The following is a 17,858-nucleotide window of genomic DNA, read 5'->3' on the forward strand; positions in this document are numbered from 1 at the left end:
AGTCAATTAAAATTGACCACGGCTTATCAAAACCCTTTACAGTCGCTTGAGCGACTAGCAAGCCAGGCTTGTTCTCTCGCCCCGTGCCATCACGCACCGAGCTAATTGGGGCTAGGATTACTCTCAGCTCCTATACGTGCAACAGAGTCTAGGGCTTCCTTAGTAGGGCACCCCGCACCTACTGGGTATCGAAACACCGTGCCAGATTTTCTGGTATGAGGTCGGAGTTGGTGCTCTTTCGAGTTTTGCGCAAATTTTGCAGGAGGCAGGACGTAAATGTTTCGTGCTTCCGCACATATAACATATACGGATGTTCCTATGCTGTTCCACAGCTTATAAAGCCTCTTCTTCTTACTTAACGAGGCTTAGATCCATGGGTTCCGGTCTATTAGACGGAACCTATGTGCTCGAAGATCTTGTTCGGTAAACAGGCGTGCTATCGCGAGCAGACTTAAAGTCGCACTCAGCGCGTAGCGCTATGGCAACCGCCTCTTCGAAAAAATCATGATGGGATCGGAATAATTCCGTCCGGGCAACGCCCTCATTAAGACCTCCCATAACAATTGTTACGACAATTGCTTCTTGCACCGGGTCTTGATGCATGGATGCAATGAGGGTTATCAACTCCTAGACAAAGTCCCTTAGGGTTCGTTTACCCTGTCGAATCGCTATGAGCCGTGATCGCGTTCGAAAAGCCTGATCAGGCGGTGAAAACATGCTGGTCATTTGCTGTTTCAGCAAGCTCATGAAAGAAAAATGTCTTTTATGGACGTACTACACGATAGTGCTCATTCCATCGCTCTACCTCCGAGTTTGGAAATGTCCAGGGCCACCTTTTGCCGTTCTGTTAAGAACAAGGATGAATCAATGGACATCTCCATCTGCTTAATCCAAAAAGAAAGATTTCTCCCTCTTTTTCCTCAAATGGCTTCACATTTACAGCTAGAGGGCGAGCCTTCGGCTCTGAGTCAGATACAGAGATGTACCGGGTTGCATCGATGTCGCTTAGTGGTCCTATACCTGACCGATCAGGGAGGCTTCACATCGCATGGAGCCTTTAAGCCTTGCATGCAAGACCTCTGGTCCCTGGGAGATAATGAATTCCACGTGTTGAAGCCCCAAAACAGTTCTGAGCTTATCATAAGCTGCGCGTTGCACTTCTGACAGTTCTGGAATCTCATCCATTTTCGTGAGGGCTTAGTTTTGTACAAGACTCTGGCGTAGATTGGCTACGAGTGCTATCAGGTGTAGCGGAGCTACCTCGCTCGTAAAGTCAGAGGAAGATAGTTCTATTGAAGTAATGGGTAAACAACTTAGGGAGTCGTACAAGCTATAAAAGCTTAATGAATCCTAGTTCAAGGGATTCAAAGGTTCGTAGAACCAAGTGGCAAGTAGTGCCCAAGAGGATATACCTTAGAAAGGCCTTTATCCTTTACAGATCAATGCAAGCCTTAGGAAGGCACTTAAACGCTTTAAGATCAAAAGGGGAACTACACATTATTTAATTATTTAAATCTAAATAACCTTACCCCACTTAATTTAAAATAGATTTCAGCCGCCGGATTTATATCTAACGGCGACCACATTTGTCACCCATACTAAATGGTATTTAAGTAATATACTATTTTATAATAGGATAAAGGGTATTTTACCCATAAAGTAAATGTACCACGACAACGGTTTTCCAACCAATGTGCCCCATTAAAGCTATCCACATCACCCCCTCTACGTCTGAGGATCAGCAACTGATGACGATATACTTCCGCCTCGCCCCACATTTGCAGCCAATCGGTCGAGCACTGTTGCGCCACGATCTCGGATAGGGAAAAACCTGAATGCATGGCGAAAAGCTCTGGGATTGGCCGCCATCCACACGATGTAGTTAATCCATGTATCGTTTCCGGGGTATTGGTTCGGTAATCCAAACGATGTTCCATACTTCCGCTTTCATTTTTGGAACGCCTTCTGATTTCGTTTCATAATCTTTGTGCAATACGCCTGTCCGAGATTGAACTATTGTCTAGCTCTGAGGTTTTAAGTATACGCTCGTACACGGTAGCGTAAATTGTTGTTCAGGCCTCGTAGGCGGACCGTTACACTGATTTGTCGTCTTCCTCTGCTTCAATCCCTGTGTATTCCAATCTACTACATATAGATCAAGTCCCAGCTCCTCAAAAGTCGCGGCTTCCTCCGCCGTCGACGTGTCCACTAGTGATCCAGCATCATAGTGCTTCGCATCGAGCACTGAAAGACCTACTTGCTGGTATACTTCATCCAGTCTGGCCCTCATGTCCGAACCAGGCATCGCATTCCATTCCTAAAAGTGATGCCCATACTGGATTACGTAGAAGTGGCCCTCTGCGATTTGGCACTAACATGAAGGGAAGAACCTTGTAATCAAAGCAGTTTTGTAACACATGCCCAAGTTAGGCCATATCAGAGCAACAGAATTTAGTACAGCAGCAGGACCACAGGAATGCTGGTGAAGGCATCCCTGTGGTCCTGCTGCTGTACTAAGTTCTGTTGCACGCCAACCAATGTGGCGGCGCCTTCACCTACTGCCTCAGAGCAACATGTAGCGATGCAGAGTGCAGGTACCGGAGCAGTATCGACCGAGAGCGTGGTCGACGAGAGGCAACAGTATGAACATGTTCAAGAGATCGAACCGCAATCTCATGGATTCACGAGTCATCGCAGTATCTATGCGGAACTAAAAGAAAGCTCGGACGAAGACGACTATTATAAAGATGACCGGAAACTTCAGCTGCAACAGGAAGCTTTGGCGACAGATGGAGCTACCCAGGAGTTGCAGTAGAGGATCCTTATGATGCAGATGTGAAAATTCCCACTGATGAAGTCGGCAAGCCGTACCAGCAGCTGAATCTTTGTCATGCAAAATTGAAGACACAGACGCAGACGAATCAATTGACGAAAATCATAGCCCTACTTTCGAGACGGGTCCGCTATATGGGATTTCATGACTTCAATCGGCCAACTTGCATCGATGTGGATGATATAGAGATGAAACCACCTATTCAGTAGGCCGACACGATTGTGAGTACGGACACCGGAGGGGGATTCGAGATCACCGGGGTTCACGAGCCCAGCTTCACGCCCCGACATGTTCGGACTGGGTTGTAAGTATGCATGGCACACAGGTCAACGTCCCATCGAACGGGCAATGTCTTCTTCACGCCTTCTTCGCATCGACTACGTACGTCATCAAGTCCACATTTAAACCGTCTGAGGCCTAACCTCGAGCTACTAACAATATAAAACAGCAGACAAGGGACATTATATTGGCGAACCTACGATATGATGTTTAGTTACAGCTTGTGGATCCGAATAAGGAAATGGAGAGAATGTATCCACGTGCGGTGGCACCCGCAACGATAGCTTCTGCGATGGCGACATTGTATGCACATTTTGCGGTCACACGAGATAAATGTGTTCGCCGATCAGTATACAGGAGCCGATATGCGTGTGGGATGTAGACGAATTTGGCGCGGCACACGCGCAGCCATATTCGTATCATACGTTCACGATACCTAATAGTGGTATGCATGAAACAGGTATTATGACGGGAATTGATGATGAGCAAGCAAGCACGGTGTTGTCATTACAGACGGAATTTGGCGTCTCCCATGTCGGCGGCCTCTTGCTTTGTTGCTGCTGAATGATTGCTGCTGCGTCTGTGACGGTTGGCGCTGCTGAGGCCGGATTACAGTCCACCTAGTTACATCTGGTTGTGCGTGTTCGCGTCCGCGTCCTTGTCTGCCAGCCCTTTTGCTTTGTGCAGGTCACTCAGGCAACTCAATTGGCTCTAGCACTTGTTCTCCTTGTCCAGCGAAAGGATCGACTAGACCACCCAATTATGCTACTAGCTTGGTCCAAATTCGCCACTGACATACAATTGTCAAATGTTGGTACGGTGTAAGCAGGTAACGTGCCTACGTATCTCCGCTGTCTCGACGCCCTCAATTCTATAATGCTAACCCCCACCCCTTGCACTTGGCTCAGATATCGTTGGGGTTAGAACATTTGCGGCACGGAGCTTTGCCACTCGTTGGAAGTGATGCAAAGTGATGCTCTGTTGTCTAATTTGTAGTGAAGTGACGTAGTAAAATATGATCGTCCAGCAGTCATTGTCATACTCCTTCAGCCCTACACCTGGGTGCCGAATATCCAGAATATATTCGCCCGCAATTTGACTGATCACTGTACGGAGGAGAATCGGATCCAGGCCTTTTGTTCCCAGTATTTGTACACGTTGTGTCTGGTCACTTGTGGTGGGGACCGGGTTCCAGCAATAGTATTCTCTTTATTGTGCAGATGACAATACAGCCTCTCAGTTTGAATTCTTTGTTCTTTCTAACGTTCGCCTCTCGCTTCGACATAAACGTGAAGGTAAGTGTATGTAGCCCGTCACAAACTACGCGTTGCGTTGTTCGCAAAAGCTGAGCAGCGACCTTTCCCAGCTTTACCCGTGCTAACACATCAGCAATCAGCACTCCTTTCACATTAGATGATGATATGAAACCTTAGCAGCCCTCTGTAGTCCTGGTATGGTGCATACGAGGAACCTGGAAGGACCAGGAAGGTCCATTCGTCTCTCTACATAAGCCGTAAGTGCCCCTCGCTCCTCCAAAGACATCGACATCGGCCTCAGCGCCGTATCCTCGTGCAGCGGATACTTCCTAGTCGCTATCTGGTACATCCACTTCATCTTTGCCTCGGCACCTGCTGCCGCCTCGTCCTGTTCCGCGCTCGTCAAAGAAGTCGAGCTGCTTCCTCAGGTGACCATAACATAGGCTGGATCTCACTTGAGGTATGGTTTGACGTGGAAATCGCTCCGGCTTCTGTTGTCGCTTATTCTTCTTCTTCTGCCCTTGTCCGTTTACCGCCACTGCCTGCTGTATAGGACTCGGCATGGCTAAGGTTGCCACTAGGAGGCCTCATCCATCTGCTATAACGGAATGTTACTTATAAAGTCCACCACCCCTTCATCAACCATGAAGGAGGCAACGGTCGGTGACGCTGGTTGGGTGCCATAAGAAAATAGAGCGTAAACACAAGCGTAAGTTAAGCTGCTCATTATCCAACCTCAAAGAGTAAATGTGAGTGAATGTCAATATCCGATGTCAACAATCTGATGGGGGAGGGTACACTTCCCTTGTGTCTGTTTAAAATAGGTATTATCACTAAAACCCATTTATTATGGGTTACGAGAGGCTAGAATACATTTTTATTTCCGTTCCTCTTTTGATATTAACGTGTCTAGTGCCTTCTTTAGGCTTGCGCTGTGATCTACGAGAGTAAGAAGCCTTCGTAAGGGATACCTTCGCGGGGATCAGTTGTCACTTGGTTTTACAAACCACTGAGTCCCTTGAACTAGGATCTATTAAGCTCTACGGGCTTGCACGACGTACTTAGTTGTTAATTTTTTAAGTGTCATAGAACAAACTAACTCTTTGAGTATAAAAGTCATCCTCTGATTAAGGAGCGAGGTAGCTCCACCACACTTCAATCGCTGTTAGTCGCGCGAATGGTCGGTGAGCAATGAGTCACTTCACATGTTCGTAGTTTGATGTACTAAGCCAGAGCCATAATGTATAGTGCGTAGGATATATTTATATTAAATGTAATTTTAGGTTTTTTCTCACGAAGCTTTCTCTGTATTTACTATTGTTGCCACAGAAAATCTTCTAAAAAAGAAGTAGAGTTGGCGCGCATATGATTGGTTCTGACGTAACAGGCAAGCCAAAGGTTAGCAATCCAAATAAATTCCTCTTTACGCCGTGTACGTGAAGTATTCGGAGAATCCTTTCCTAATCCAGAACAAGCATGCCTCAATGTGAACAGGAGTCTCGATAGGCTCCTAATCCGTTCCCAGAACCTGGTGTAGCGAATGCTTTAACCGCATTACGCGGGACACCGGGCCTGGGGGCCTTCATAATAACGAATCTGCAGGATGAAGAGCAACAATAGGCAATCTTCAGGGAGGAGCAAGCTCTTCGTCAGGCTGTGGCCCTTGCAAAAGCAAAATTCCACAGTGAATATAAATTCACACAACTTAGTGTGGAAGAGCGCCTCCAAGGGGTTGCGGGTCGTAAGTTGCATACCTGGGCTCCTTGACTCAAGACGACTACGGCAAAGGAGCTCGCCGAGCGTGCTACTATAAATGACCGATACCTTACCTCCGTAATGATGACGCCACGTCATCCTTCAGCGCGTCTGCGACGTCAAGCACGTGGGGATTTCTGATCGTTTTAATTCGAAAGCCATAAACGAGGAAATCGTATACAAAATATGTGTCTCCTTACGAATTTATGGTCTTTCAGGGAAGCTGTCGATGTAGCCGACGCTCGCTCGAACAAACGCACTGCTTTGATCTTGCCAACCTGAAGTCCAAAGGTAATCAAGCGAGGCGAATCGACCGCAGTACGATATACGGCCCAGCCAGCGCTCCATTGCTTCGGTTGCTCACGCAAAAGTGGATTCAATCCAGTCGCTTTAAAGTTCTATTGTAGAAGGCGTCGATTGACGCAAGTTTACTCTGAGCGCGGCATTCAAAAGTCAACGGCGTACGGGCAATCTTGCCGAAGGGGAATCTCGTACTCCCACGAGATTTTTGACGGGGAATACCCAAGCCACTTTACCAGATACTGGTATTGACTGTTACTGCGACGTTGCTTTAGAAGTCTTTCGACGTGGAAATGGGGATTTTGTCTGCTCGTAGAGCAACGCAAGAGAGGCCGGAATATCGGCGGCGTCTGTGTTGGCGTTAAGGCACGAGGTGCAACTTCTCCATGAGAATCTTGCTCGAATGGAGAGGTATCCTTAGTGAGGTCCAAGATCGTCTGTTGACGTTTAAGCGTCTTCAACCTCGTTAAGGAGGCCATTGGACCTCCTGATGATGATGCAGCGATGTGCGGCGCAGCCGACTTACTCGGCCCGAGCGCCTTCCAATCCACATGGAAGGGGTCCTTTATAAGGCTAAAGTAAGCCAACGTAGAACACTGGGTGTGTACGCAGCTTATGTGGCGTTAAGCGTGTAAGCTGGGCTCCTATGCGACCGTTAATGGTTTAACAAAGCGCGGACGCAATTTAGTCTCAAAAACCGCAGATACTACGATAGTAGGTAGATTTTTAGCATCAAGTAATACTCGGTCACCGACCTCATAAGAATTGATCCAGCATCTGCCTTTAGAAGCCGCTTGTCCCTTTTGATAGTCCAGGCTATGATGCATTGTATCTCGCACATATCTTAAGACATTTAACGCGTTGTGAGAAACTCTTTATCATGTTTCTGAACCGCAACATGGCTGATATCAGCAAGCCGATCGGACATCCCTCTCCCACTAAGCTTTGAACTGCGTGGTGATAGCGTTAATGAACGCGTGAGTGTGTTAAGCCGTTCACGTAACGAAGTATAGCCTGTAGAGGCATACAAAGCGTTGTCAGCGCAATAAAATTAACCGGGAGCATTGTGCTCCAGTGCTTTGGTGTCTCAGCACACCGCTGCGCCGAACGTTCTCAATGACGCGATTAACATGCTCAGTTTTCACCATCGGTCTGCGGATGATCCGCCGTCGGCATGTCCAATCTAGTGCCAAGCATTCGGAAGGTCGAATTTCAGAACGTTGCCGTGAAGCTGGGTCATCCATCGGAGTCAATTGTCACTGGCAACTCTTGTTGGCGAAACACACGATCAGTTAACAGCCTTGCTGTGCCTTCACCATCAATAATATCCGACACAGCCGCTTAAGAGCCATTTTGTTCAAACGGTCAACAAAGAAAATGATGCCCGTATTACAGGCCAAACTCTCGGTGGGAGGAACACAATATCCATACCGATGGACTCCCAACACCCCAACAGCCGTTGATTACTGGCGAACTGGCGACGCATGTGCTACGGTATAGGCCCGTTGACAATTTTCGCATTTAGAAACATAGATGCGGACCCATTTTTAGAGTTTGGGCCACCGATAACTCTAGCACACGAGCCGTATGTCTTATCTCGATCGAAATGACCACTAAAAACACCTCATAGAGGATTCGATACTTAAATTCATCATCGTAAGGAATTACGAATGCGCGAAAAATCCGCGGCATCAGACGAATTGAACAAAAGCCCTATCGGTAGAATATCGATGTAAGCTTGCTTTGAATCTTGCCGACAATTTGATGTCCGAGTTCTAAAACTCCTAGCGCTGCCAAGGACGCAAAGCAAAGTCACGCACTAATCATCCGTGGCATTTCCCGAACGGATTTAATCCGTGATCAGTGACGTCACGGTTCTCACATGATCAAGCTCATTATCAAGATGGCATGATAGCGCATCAGCCAATGCATTTTGCTTCCCGGCTAAAACTTGAGTTTAAAGTTGTATTCGGCGAAGTGAGAAAGCCATCGAGCCATTCTCTGAGAGAGATGAGGCGACTAAGTCGCGGTGCGTAAAGACGCATCATCTGTTAAGATCGTAAGAGGCTAATATACTTTGAATTTGACGAGAGCGTACTCACCGCAAGTAGCTCTTTGTCATGAACTGGACATTTGTTGTTTGCAACTTTAATTTGTCTGGATTTGAGCGACTTTTCGAAGTTCTGTCCTTTTTCATCTGTTTGTAACAGAGCACTGCCTATGACAAAATTAGATGCGTCAAAGACGACACTGAAAGGCCAATTAGTATTTGGCAGAGCCAAAATCGGAGGATGTATCAGACTATCCTTAACTCTATAAAAAGAATCATTGCCGATGCTTGTCCAGAACCAATAGGTATCCGTCTCAAGAAGGTTGGATAATGGCCGAGCTATATTAGCGTAACTTTCGCTGTACTTGTGCAATCAGTCGCCTAGGCTTAGCCACTTGAGTAAGTTTTTTTTTTGGTTTTTAGAAACGGCGAATCGACGATGACCTTTACCTTGGCAGGTTGTGCTATAAGGTCGCGCTTCCCAATAAAGCATCCTAGAAAGGGAATATCTTCTGCACCGAAATTGCATTTGAGAGCACTGCCATACAGCGTTTTTGTGCGCATGCACTCGAGCAGCGCTCGCGAATGGGAGATGTGGTTTTGCACATCCGGTCAGTCCTGCTCTGCACGACTATGGACAAATGTCATTACAGTAAGTATGTGCATAACCTCTATGAAGACGGAACAGTTGCATAACTAAACGATCAAGAGTAGTTGGGGCATTGGAAAGCCCTTGTGGCTGAGTCTTTATGAGTCTAAGCCTCTGCTGAAATATATATGTTTTCCGATCTTTCAGGGGCGATACGCGAAGCGTTTGAGAAGCTCAAATCCGATTTGGGCTGGAACTCATTAAGTTCATCATGTTGCAGGGACCAGAGGTCCTGGATGATAATTAAAGCCTTTATGCAATATGAATCCTCTCTTATCAGCTAGGTCCAGGACCACAGTGGCCAGGAATTTAAAACTCTTATTGCCACTATGTATTAAGACCCAATGCAAGAAGCGATTTTAGTAGCCGCCTTGCTGGGGTCTTCATAAGGGCGTTGCCCGGACAGAATTGTACCGATCCTATCCTGTTACTTTTGAAGAGGCAATTGCTAAAGCGCCACGAGCGGAGTTTGACTTTAAGTCCTCTCGTGTAAGTACGCCAATATACCGTATAAGCTCTTCAAGCATAAACAGCTCGTTTAATAGACCGAAACCCATAGCTTTTTCGGCCTCGTTGAGGAGGGGGAAGAATAACTTCAAGCTGTGCAACAGCATATGAACATTCGTTAGTGTTATATGGGCGGGAGCACGAAACACTTACGCCCAGCTTGTTCGTTGCGCAACGCGAGAAAAAGCAATAACCCCATCTCAAACCAGAAATCTGGTACGGTGCGGGATATTGCAGTCACCGGGTAAGGGCGGGGCACCCTACGGGGGCAGAATTAGGCTTGGTGGAAACTCCGGGAGGAAAGGTCAACAGCATCTAGCCCCAACACCTAGTCTCTAGGCTTGGTGGAAACTCTGGTAGGTAAGGCCAAGAACGCGTAGCCCCAAAGAGCTCTGTGCTTAATAACACGGACGTGATAAACAAGCCCGGCTTGTTAGTCGCGAGAATGAAAATTGGTCAAGCTTAACGAAGCCCTTCAAGGCTTCGATATGTTTGATCAATTTTGCTTGACTCAGAAGTGTCTTGCAATTATGCTCGACGTCGTAGCCTTAAAGGGAATCAGCGATATGCTGAAGCGCATTAAGGTGATTCGATCACTATTGGCTTAGCGACTGAAGTCGTATCACCGTTCCTAAAGTTTCTTTGAACTTGGGTATTAAACTTTTGAGCTTTGACAGTATGGAACACTGTCCTTGACCTGGATTCGAGATATGATTGCATCCTTATGGCATGGCCTGGTTTGAACGCCGTAAGCATGAACTGATTGGAGGTCTCAGCTCTTAGGCGCCGCGCGCTATGTTCCTAGCGAGGCTACGAAAAGTCTTAGATTCCCCTTCGCTAGGCAAACATAAACGTCATTGGCGTGAGCCACCGACATGATCTATCAGTGTGTTAGACACTGGGATGTGTGAGTAAATTAAGTAAAATGTTGAGAGCAGTATCAGTGAGATTGACTCATTCTTTTTTGGTGAAACGGACGTGCTCCATTAAGCGATAATCGCTATGGTAACGAATCACTGGATGCTAAAAGCATTGTGGGCTTAAGGCCGATTTATCAAGGATTTTATTTACTAGATGCACGTAAGGAGACACTATAATGATTACTGGATGATGAGTTTGAATTACGTAACTCCTAATCAGATATTGGTTTGATCACCGACTCTTGTCAAGAGCAAGCTTAGGTCAAACAACCTGTAAAACGTAAGACCATTAATATTATGGCCTCCATGAGGCGTATTGTCTCGCCATCCAGACACCAGGACTAAAATCGGACACAGTGGAGCGCGACGCGTCTATAATGTTACCCGGTGATAATAGCGAGCAGCTATATACACTTTCTTATAGTGTGACTGGCAAAATGAGGATTAAATTAGCCTTGAGGCTGTCCCCTCGCTACATGCTCTTTTGGAAGAAGACGAAATGTCTGACAATGAGTTTGGCCAGGTCATAAAGGCGGGTGACTTATCCGAAATGGTAGTCATTCGACCGGACACTTAGTTAAACTCATCGTCGCGTCTGGATGAAGCTGTTCTTAAAGTTGCGAAGGTGGCACTAAGTGCGCGTAGTGGATCGCCGATTCTTAAAGATCCCTTCTTTTCCTTAGCGAATGAATATGAAGACGTAGTGTGTCAAAATTCATCGTCTGTTTTATTCCCAGACAGAGGTGTACTTTATGAGATTGACTTGGTTCCTGGAACCAAATATTGTGATTCACGACAGTGGCTTTTATTAGAGCAACAGTGTGACTTCATTGACGATTTATTCCGTGCTAAGCACAAGGCTGGCTTGGTATACGAGACACCTTTTTACCATTTGGCTGTTTGACACAAAAAATGTCAGTGTCAATTGGGAAAATTCACTGACTCTGTGCATGCTTATATAAACTTAATGCTGCTGCCATACCAAGCACAGACTCCCATTTCTACAACGGTCGTTTTTCAGAACAGTATGGTGGGATGTACAATGTACAGTGCATTCGACTTAGTCGGTTGTTTTATCAATTTCTCATGCGAGCTGGAGACATCCCGCATACAACGGTTAGCACTCCAAGCGGCATGGTGGTTGGTAATGATGCAGAAAGACTATGAGTGCTACCAGGTGTAGTGAAGCTACCTCGCTCCTTAATTGGAAAGATTCCAAAGCTCAGAGAATAAATTAGTTATATGGAGCCAAGAAGTTTAACAAGTAAGTATGTCGTGCAAGCTCGTAGAGCTTAATGGATCCTAGTTCAAGGGACTCAGTGGATCGTATGTATTGATCCATAATGTGAAATCGACCCCATTATTGCAGCAGTCATGAGGTAGTTCTGCTAATTAAATGATCTATGCCATTAAATGACATATGCCAGTATACTATACCTTCCATGTACAACCATGTATGGTAATATTGTCATTTTTATCCTTTATTGGTTCTCTAATAAATAATAAAAACTATGTAGCGCTATATAAATTGTCCGAGATTGTTGCTCGTCAACTCGGCATTTAGAACTTATATTCGGCACTCGACGAATTTTCAGTTGCAACTGTCTGCATGTGCTTGTATGGCTTCAATCTGCGTTGTCAAAGCTCACTAATGCGCGCAATTTTCCACTTTGCCATTGTTATCAATGCTTCTTGCGTTCGATTTGAAAAATGGCAAAAACCTTGTGAATCACACCATTTGGCAGGGGCGTGGTCGGTAACAACAATCTATAATTTTGGTGACTGGAAACTGATCCGTGTAAAATGGCAAATAGCCCCAACGTCGGAAACTCAGGGGGCAGAAAGACCAACGACTCCAATTTTGAATCAAATTTATAAAGTGCGGTGTGCCACTAAATTAAAAGACCAAACTTTGCGATGCCTTCGACGCAAGTTAAAGTGCGCTCCTCGGTCCTGTTCGCTAACGTCCTCATGTGTGGAGCTCGATTCTTGTTTCATTTCCGATTACTAAACAAAAATCCAGCGGCATTCTACCTTTATCAACGTAGGTATAGAGTCAAATTGATCTGCGACATTTGATTCTCGACGGTGTAATCCCCGTAAAACGGGGTGTTGGTGATACTATCGCTCTAGGAAGGGATACAGATCTGAAAGGTGGTATAGCGTGTTGCGCTCTACACAAAAGTGAGCAGTCATTCGCAGCGTATAATTAGCCACAACTGGCTTCTGGCCGTTTTCAATAGAAGTCACAATCAAAAAGCAGGTCAACTGCGCACGTTCACCACGCGCAAGTAACTTTGCATTTAGAAACTCGATCAGAAGCACGCAGTGCGCAGCGCATAGGTTTATCAATTCCTTCCGTCCATCCCGCACCTACACCCTCGTCGTCGTAAGGAGGCTCCCGATTTTGTCTAACTAGCCACAACCAATTACGAGTAATTATGGGGAGGCGCTGGCAGCTTCGCAACAAGGAGAATTTTATTAATTATGTAAAGCTGGAGCTGCAGCTCTTGTCAAAGGAGTGGATGATCATCTTGCCGTGCGTCATCATGCAGTACGTCCACGCCATCTTTCACAACTTGGCGTACTACATCCAAGGGCGGTACCTTTCGACCGAGCAGCGCTTTACGCTCCACGATCTTGGGTTTGAACTCATGCCAGAGCTAACGGGTTTTCAATCGGATATTTCCGAGTATCTCGTCTTTGCGGCAATCTTTGGTCCCGCCATCATTCTGGTGCTCACGATTCCGCTCTTTCGTCAGGAACCCGGGCGTCCACGGTACCTCGTGATTGTGCTCAAGCGCACTTTAATGCAGATTAGTATTTGCCTTGTCTTTCGGATTATTTCGTTCCTTGTGACGGCGTTGCCGGGCTCTGCGGACCACTGTGAGCTCAAGTTTAATGACGCATGCTTGGCTGCGAACCCGAACGATCCGGTTTTGTGCGTGATCCCAAATCCGGATTTTGATCCTCCTGATTCTACCGAGATATTTACGCGCTTGAATGCACTGAAAGGTTGCGGAGACTTAATGTTCAGTTCACATACAATCTATACTGTTTCGCTCATTCTCACCGTGTGGAAATATTGGCCGAACAAGTACGGAATTTCCATTATGGTGTGCGTGCAGATTGCAATTGCGTTTCTGATTGTCGCGTCTCGCAAGCATTATACGCTTGACGTGTTTACAGCTTTGTACGCCGTGCCGTTGTTTTGGCTTGCCCTCGAGGCGTATTACAAGGATATTAATAACAAGGACATGAAGCTTACTGTAAAGACCATTTACGACTTTTACCAAGTCGATGTGACGAGCGACGCGAATGACGGGATGGTACCGCTTCATACGTCGGACCTTTTACCTCCACAAGCAGTGCCGCTGAATTCAGTACACGTGGCGCTGACGGAAGAGGATAGCCAAAGTGGCAACACGAGTTTTCAACGTAAAAACTCCGTGTAAAACGCTTTCTTCTTATCATGTATCGGATAAGAATGTAATTCATGAATGCTTTAGCGTCAATCAAGCAGACATGTAATTATAGCGCTCTACACATTGCAAGTCCTCTTTGTCTGCCTACTTTTCTCGTGCACTGCTGTCTAATTTAGGAGGTATTTGCTTACTTAAGAAAGGTTATACGTACACGCTTTTGTAAAACAACGTGGATTTATACATAATATTATGCATTTGGAAATGTGGAGACCGACCAGATTCGATTGGTTCCAAATTTTATCCAATAAACTTGCAGTTCACAAGTTGACTGGTGTCGAGTCATTCACAACAGAAATTCATCTTGCGCCGTGCATCTTAAATCTTCACGTTAACAAGGTTTTCGATGATTTAGGCGCTGAAAAGCGCTTATTTGATTCGAATGACCAAGGATTATCGTGATTTCTTCACGGGCGCTATAATAAACTTAAATGACCCTATGTGTGTAGAGGACGACGACAACTCGATTCGTCAATCTCCTCAAGAACTGGGTCGTATATACCACAAAAAAATGACATGACAAGTAAACTTATAGAGTTTAAAAGCATCTACCTCCTATTGTGATGGGGCCGCATATCTGCTGGCCTTCTAAATTGATTATTTGTCGCAGTAGCTTTGTATTATACGACGTGCGGTCTTCGTATTGGCACTGGCGACGTAATGACACGATTAGTTCCGCATAATCTGCACTTCGTATCGCAGTCATTCGCACCTTATGTATGGTTAACAAAGTGAAAATACGTGATAGACTTGCGCTTACAATCGCTGCAATAGATCAGTGACTTGTACTTCTGATACTCGGTTGGCATCTCTTCCCGCTCAAGGAGTTCATCAATATTGGCAAAGTAGAGCTCCATATCACCAAGAGACTTAGAGCAGAGCGCGCAATTCTAATTTGTCTACAGCTCCAAAGATATATAGGTAAGTAGACGCACGGCTCTAATTCTGCACCTCATATACCAATGTGTACTCTTCATAGCAGCACAAGTGCATGCAGTGGCCACACGGAAGAAACATAACTGGTGTTGTTGATGTGAACATGTATGCATGACAGATTAGGCAGTCAGACTCGAGCGATTGTTCCACGCACTTGTGCTTTCTTAATGTAATGTTCATGCAGGCATTGCAACGGTCACAATGAAAGTAGTCAATGTCCAGGCCCTTGCCGACGCGGCAAATTTTGCACTTGTCACTGATAAATGTCTTTTTCACGGTCGTCATCGATGAACCTACAACCGTTGAATCAAACAAAACTCACCGCACCGTGGCAAATCGGCATAAGTACCATTTTCGGCAGCATTTAGCAAATAATTTACATTTCCGTCTAACAGAAAGGATCACTTTGGTCACGGCCGTAGCAAATGCCAAACAAATACTTACTGATAATGGCTGCAACCTAGTACCGATTTGGCTTTATCCTGTAGCATCAAGCCCGCGACCATTAGCTAAATTTTGCCTGGCTGAGTAAAAATTTCGAGCTTACGTAATAAGAAGTTCGTTGACGCTCGGTCTCTGTATCAAAATCCATTTAGACGGCACTTGTTTTTATTTTGGCATCATTCCATTCCTTCATCATGAGATTTTGCAGTAACTCGGCCTTTTGCTGCTGTAAAAGCACCGGGCTCGATTAAATTTCCCGAATTTTAGCTTGAAGCCGTGTCTGAATGGCGTAGAAGTCAAACGATGTCGCATAAGCCAAAATCTGAACGAAATAGTAAACTCCTCGATATTCGTGCCTCAGCACCTAAAAGGGGTGCTGGGACGAACTTCCTGACGCTGGATAGTAGCTGGATGCATTTCGAGACGCGCGGGACATTCTGTGCTTTAATATTATGGTAATGAGTCACGTCAAAGCGAGCAGCTGTAATAAATAAAGCTCCCCTTTAAAGCATCACTTTACATGTATTTGGTGGCTTAATGTTGGAAGTTTAACAAAAAAAATTGATGGCCTTGTTGGGAAAATAATAGTTTCAAAGCTAAAGCTTAATCGCAATGAGGTTTCGCACTCACATCCACGACTTAAAAATACCTTGAGCGACCAAGAAGGTAAAATCCATTCCAACAACCGTTCGGTATAATAGCATTCAATTAGATACGTGTTCAGAAATCACAAGGTTTTCTTATGCTCTTATGAAGTCGTGGATAGAATTCTTTATTTGGCGAGCATTGAATTAGGATGCCTTACAAATCTGCCGAACGACTTCAGAAAGAGCTAGCTGCCCAGAAAGCTCGCGCGGAGGCTTTGAACTACCTTCACATAACAGGAAGTGGTCCTAGTCAACGTGAGCTGGTGCAGCAGCAGCAGCTCCGAGAGAGGCAAGCAGCAAATGCCGTGTCAGCAGTGGCGCAGCGACGCGTAGCACCGCCTCCAGCGTCCGACACACCCGACCCTCGAGTGAGAGACAACACACTTCATGTAATAGCATTGAGGCGTGCACAGGATCTTGAGAAGAAGCAGCAGAATAATAATGCAATGGAGAGCTACTGGGTGGAATCGAAAGCGACGACAAACGAAGTGTTGCCGATTGGGTGGCAAATTGTAGTGGATCCGGCATCAGGGGACCTGTACTATTGGAATGAGGTGATGAGCATTGGTGCAAAGAGGCAAATAGCTTGATATGATATATTGATGAAATTTGGTATCTATAGAACACAAATGAGACGACGTGGGAGCGACCTGAATGTTCCGGTAACCAGAAAAAAGTGACTGCCGCTGAAAGCAAGACAGAATGCAATGACATTGTCAAGTATGTATGTTGCTGAAAGTAAACGTTTGAGAAAAATTACTTAGTCGTTTATGTTTAGCAGTGAATGGAAAGAAGTCTATGATGCGGCGAGCGGGGACGTGTATTTCTGGAATAAACAAACAAACGAGACGTCATGGACACGGCCGGCTGCACAGAGTGTGACATTCGGTGAGAAACCGGTTGCGTTAGTGAGCATTATTATGATTTACTCATTACGTGTTGCATGAAATAGCTGAAGCTCTTGAGGCGAAAGCAAAACTTGACAGCATTCTCAAAGGCTGTGGAAGTAATGTAGTCGACAAGGCAGATACAAAGGCGACCAAGGATCAAGTCAATTTACAGCTTTCTCACAACAAGAGACCTGCGACAGCTATGTGCAACCAAATAAACCCGACAACATTATGCGAACTTGAAAAGAAAAGACGTTATCTCAGAACGTGTGATGCCAATGCAAGGGATCCAATTGGTACCTGCGAAAGGCGATGGAATGCAGTCGATTCAGATTGATTCATTTCAGCGACAGAGCACTTCCACATGGTCATAATTGCACGATTGTTGATTCGGAGCATGCGACATGATTAAAACAGTCAAATCGATACGACTTTTTGCTGTATTACTGCCGTGCGCTGGGTCGTTGGACATTTACAGCCTTCTTTCGACAAAATAAAGCATTATGAATGCACACACGAGAACGAATTTAATATTGTAGTTTCCAAATACTTTGCAATTTGATGCCGCACTAGGCTTTCAACTAAATCATAAATTTATCTCCTAGATTTTAATCGTGTGAAATCGCTATCCCATCTTTTAGGTACATTTCTTGAAATTTTGCCATAACTGTTTAAAAGTCTAATTGCGACTTCGCTAGCCTTTAAATGCACGCACATTCACTACTTACACTGCTTACGGTCCGAACAAGCCTAGTCAAAGACATTTTGCTCCAGGGCAAGAATGTGTAAACGTTGAGTTAGCTTTATTTATCATAGGCTCACAAGGACTTTCAAAATATTTGCAATTCTCACATGTTGCAGATCAGAAACGTAAAATTCGTGAATTACATCTTTTTGTCCAGGTTGAAGT

At 45.4% G+C, this 17,858-nt stretch overlaps 2 protein-coding genes across 2 annotated transcripts; both read left to right on the top strand.

Annotated features, from left to right (window-relative positions):
* Positions 1–12,990: 12,990 nt before the first annotated feature.
* On the top strand, positions 12,991–14,004 carry CCR75_000305 (uncharacterized protein; the record flags this gene model as incomplete). The annotated part of the gene is made up of 1 exon (XM_067958413.1): positions 12,991–14,004. One exon carries the CDS (start codon positions 12,991–12,993, stop codon positions 14,002–14,004), a length of 1,014 nt encoding a protein of 337 aa, XP_067818039.1.
* A 2,136-nt stretch (positions 14,005–16,140) lies between these two features.
* On the top strand, positions 16,141–17,688 carry CCR75_000306 (uncharacterized protein). Its single transcript, XM_067958414.1, has 4 exons — positions 16,141–16,612; positions 16,681–16,778; positions 16,837–16,946; positions 17,011–17,688. Exons 1-4 carry the CDS (start codon positions 16,208–16,210, stop codon positions 17,283–17,285), a joined length of 888 nt encoding a protein of 295 aa, XP_067818040.1. The 5' UTR covers positions 16,141–16,207; the 3' UTR covers positions 17,286–17,688.
* The last annotated feature ends 170 nt before the right edge of the window (positions 17,689–17,858 follow it).

Source organism: Bremia lactucae, linkage group LG6 (genome assembly GCF_004359215.1).
Source record: "Bremia lactucae strain SF5 linkage group LG6, whole genome shotgun sequence".
NCBI lineage: Eukaryota > Oomycota > Peronosporomycetes > Peronosporales > Peronosporaceae > Bremia > Bremia lactucae.